At 33.7% G+C, this 1,615-nt stretch overlaps 1 protein-coding gene across 1 annotated transcript in view; it reads right to left on the bottom strand.

The window, feature by feature from the left end:
• The window catches only part of LOC106873123 (H(+)/Cl(-) exchange transporter 7), a 119,265-nt gene that overhangs the window by 49,540 nt on the left and 68,110 nt on the right, over nt 1–1,615 (bottom strand). The window contains exon 4 of the mRNA XM_052978149.1: nt 149–211. Within this exon, the coding sequence (XP_052834109.1) occupies nt 149–211 (63 nt within the window). The remainder of the gene's footprint in view (nt 1–148; nt 212–1,615) is intronic.

The raw sequence follows: 1,615 nt of genomic DNA, 5'->3' as shown, positions 1-1,615 counted from the left end.
CTTTTATTCGTTTCAGTCATTTGACTGCAGCCATGCTAGAGCATGTCCTTTACAACTGCTACCGCCACCGCTCCCACCACCATCACAACAACACCAACACCACATAAATTCGTAGCAACAACTAAAATGACATGAAAATTAATGTTACCTTCGACTTAGCTTCACTTTCTGCCATGGAAATTTCATTCTCCCACGTGTCATAATTTAATGCCTGAAAATAAAGTCAATATATAAATATATACATACATACATACATACATATATATATAGAGAGATTCAGATGAATATGGTAGTAAAGTTGAGGCACCAGAATTTAGTACAGTATCATCCATACAATTTCAAAGTAATGTGATTAAAATCAAAATAACCAGGATATCCAGAGGTAATGCAGTATGATCATTTCATGCCACTCCATTTAATTGAACAATGCAATCATTACATCAATTCAAAATGCAGAGCAATCCTCAGCTGCACAAAGACATAGAATTTAATTGAATTAGAACAGATGGACACATTAGTATAATTATACCTAAAATCTCCAAGAAGTTAAGGTGATAGACAGAGACGTAAACACACTTTCCGTTGTGTTGTTGCCTTTATTGAACTCATAAAGCACAATATACTTAATATGCTCTTTTGTCATTTCCATTATAGATAAGTATTGAAATTGAACTGCACTTTTCAAAGCTTGCACTAAGAATAAGATTAAGGTAAAATTACTACCTGCTTTTATAGCAAGTTGATGCAGGTCGTTTATCCCATCTCCCTCCGACTTTTAGTTCATACAATTGAAAAACAGCATTATTTATGGGATGACCTAATATATATGTATGCATATATTATATATGTACATATATATGTGTGTGTGTGTATAAGTATAAATGTATGTGTCGATTTATATATTCACACACATATATATATATATATGTATATATATATACACACAATATATTTATGTGTATGTATATATATATATATATATATATATATGTGTGTGTGTGTACACACACAGAGTATATTTACATATGTATATATGTGTGGGTATATATGTGTATATTTACATGTGTGCATATATACATATATGGGTGTGTGTGTTTGTATGTGAGTAAGACAGAGAACCAGATGAACCATATGTTCTGAACTAAAGGTGACAAGTTTCTCAGCGAAGTATAATATATGCTGATGAAACACTTGATGCTAATTACATTTGCAATTTTAATCAGGTAGAAGCTGTGATGATGAACCAGTAAACTTATATGTGTTTTGCTTGCAGTACACCAAGTTTACATTGTTATTATAAAGAATTGAGTGCACCCAAGAGACGCTGTTGTGTAGGTGAGAAGTTCAGTTTCCACCCACCTAGCTTCGGTGTCAGGTCCTGCTATGCACCATTTTGGGTACGTGCCTTCTTGTTTACCATCTGGCCAAATAACGCTGTGAATTGAATGTGCTTGTTGTAATGAGAGACTCTGTGGAAGCCTCTCACACACACACACACACACACACACACATATATATATATATATATATATATATATATATATATATATCAGAGGTTCTCAAACATTTTGGGCCACTGCCCCCCTCATGGCTACATAATACCTTGAGTGCCCCC

The sequence above is a fragment of the Octopus bimaculoides genome, chromosome 30 (genome assembly GCF_001194135.2).
Source record: "Octopus bimaculoides isolate UCB-OBI-ISO-001 chromosome 30, ASM119413v2, whole genome shotgun sequence".
Taxonomy (NCBI): Eukaryota; Metazoa; Mollusca; class Cephalopoda; order Octopoda; family Octopodidae; genus Octopus; species Octopus bimaculoides.
This window is presented reverse-complemented; position numbering and strand designations above follow the sequence as displayed.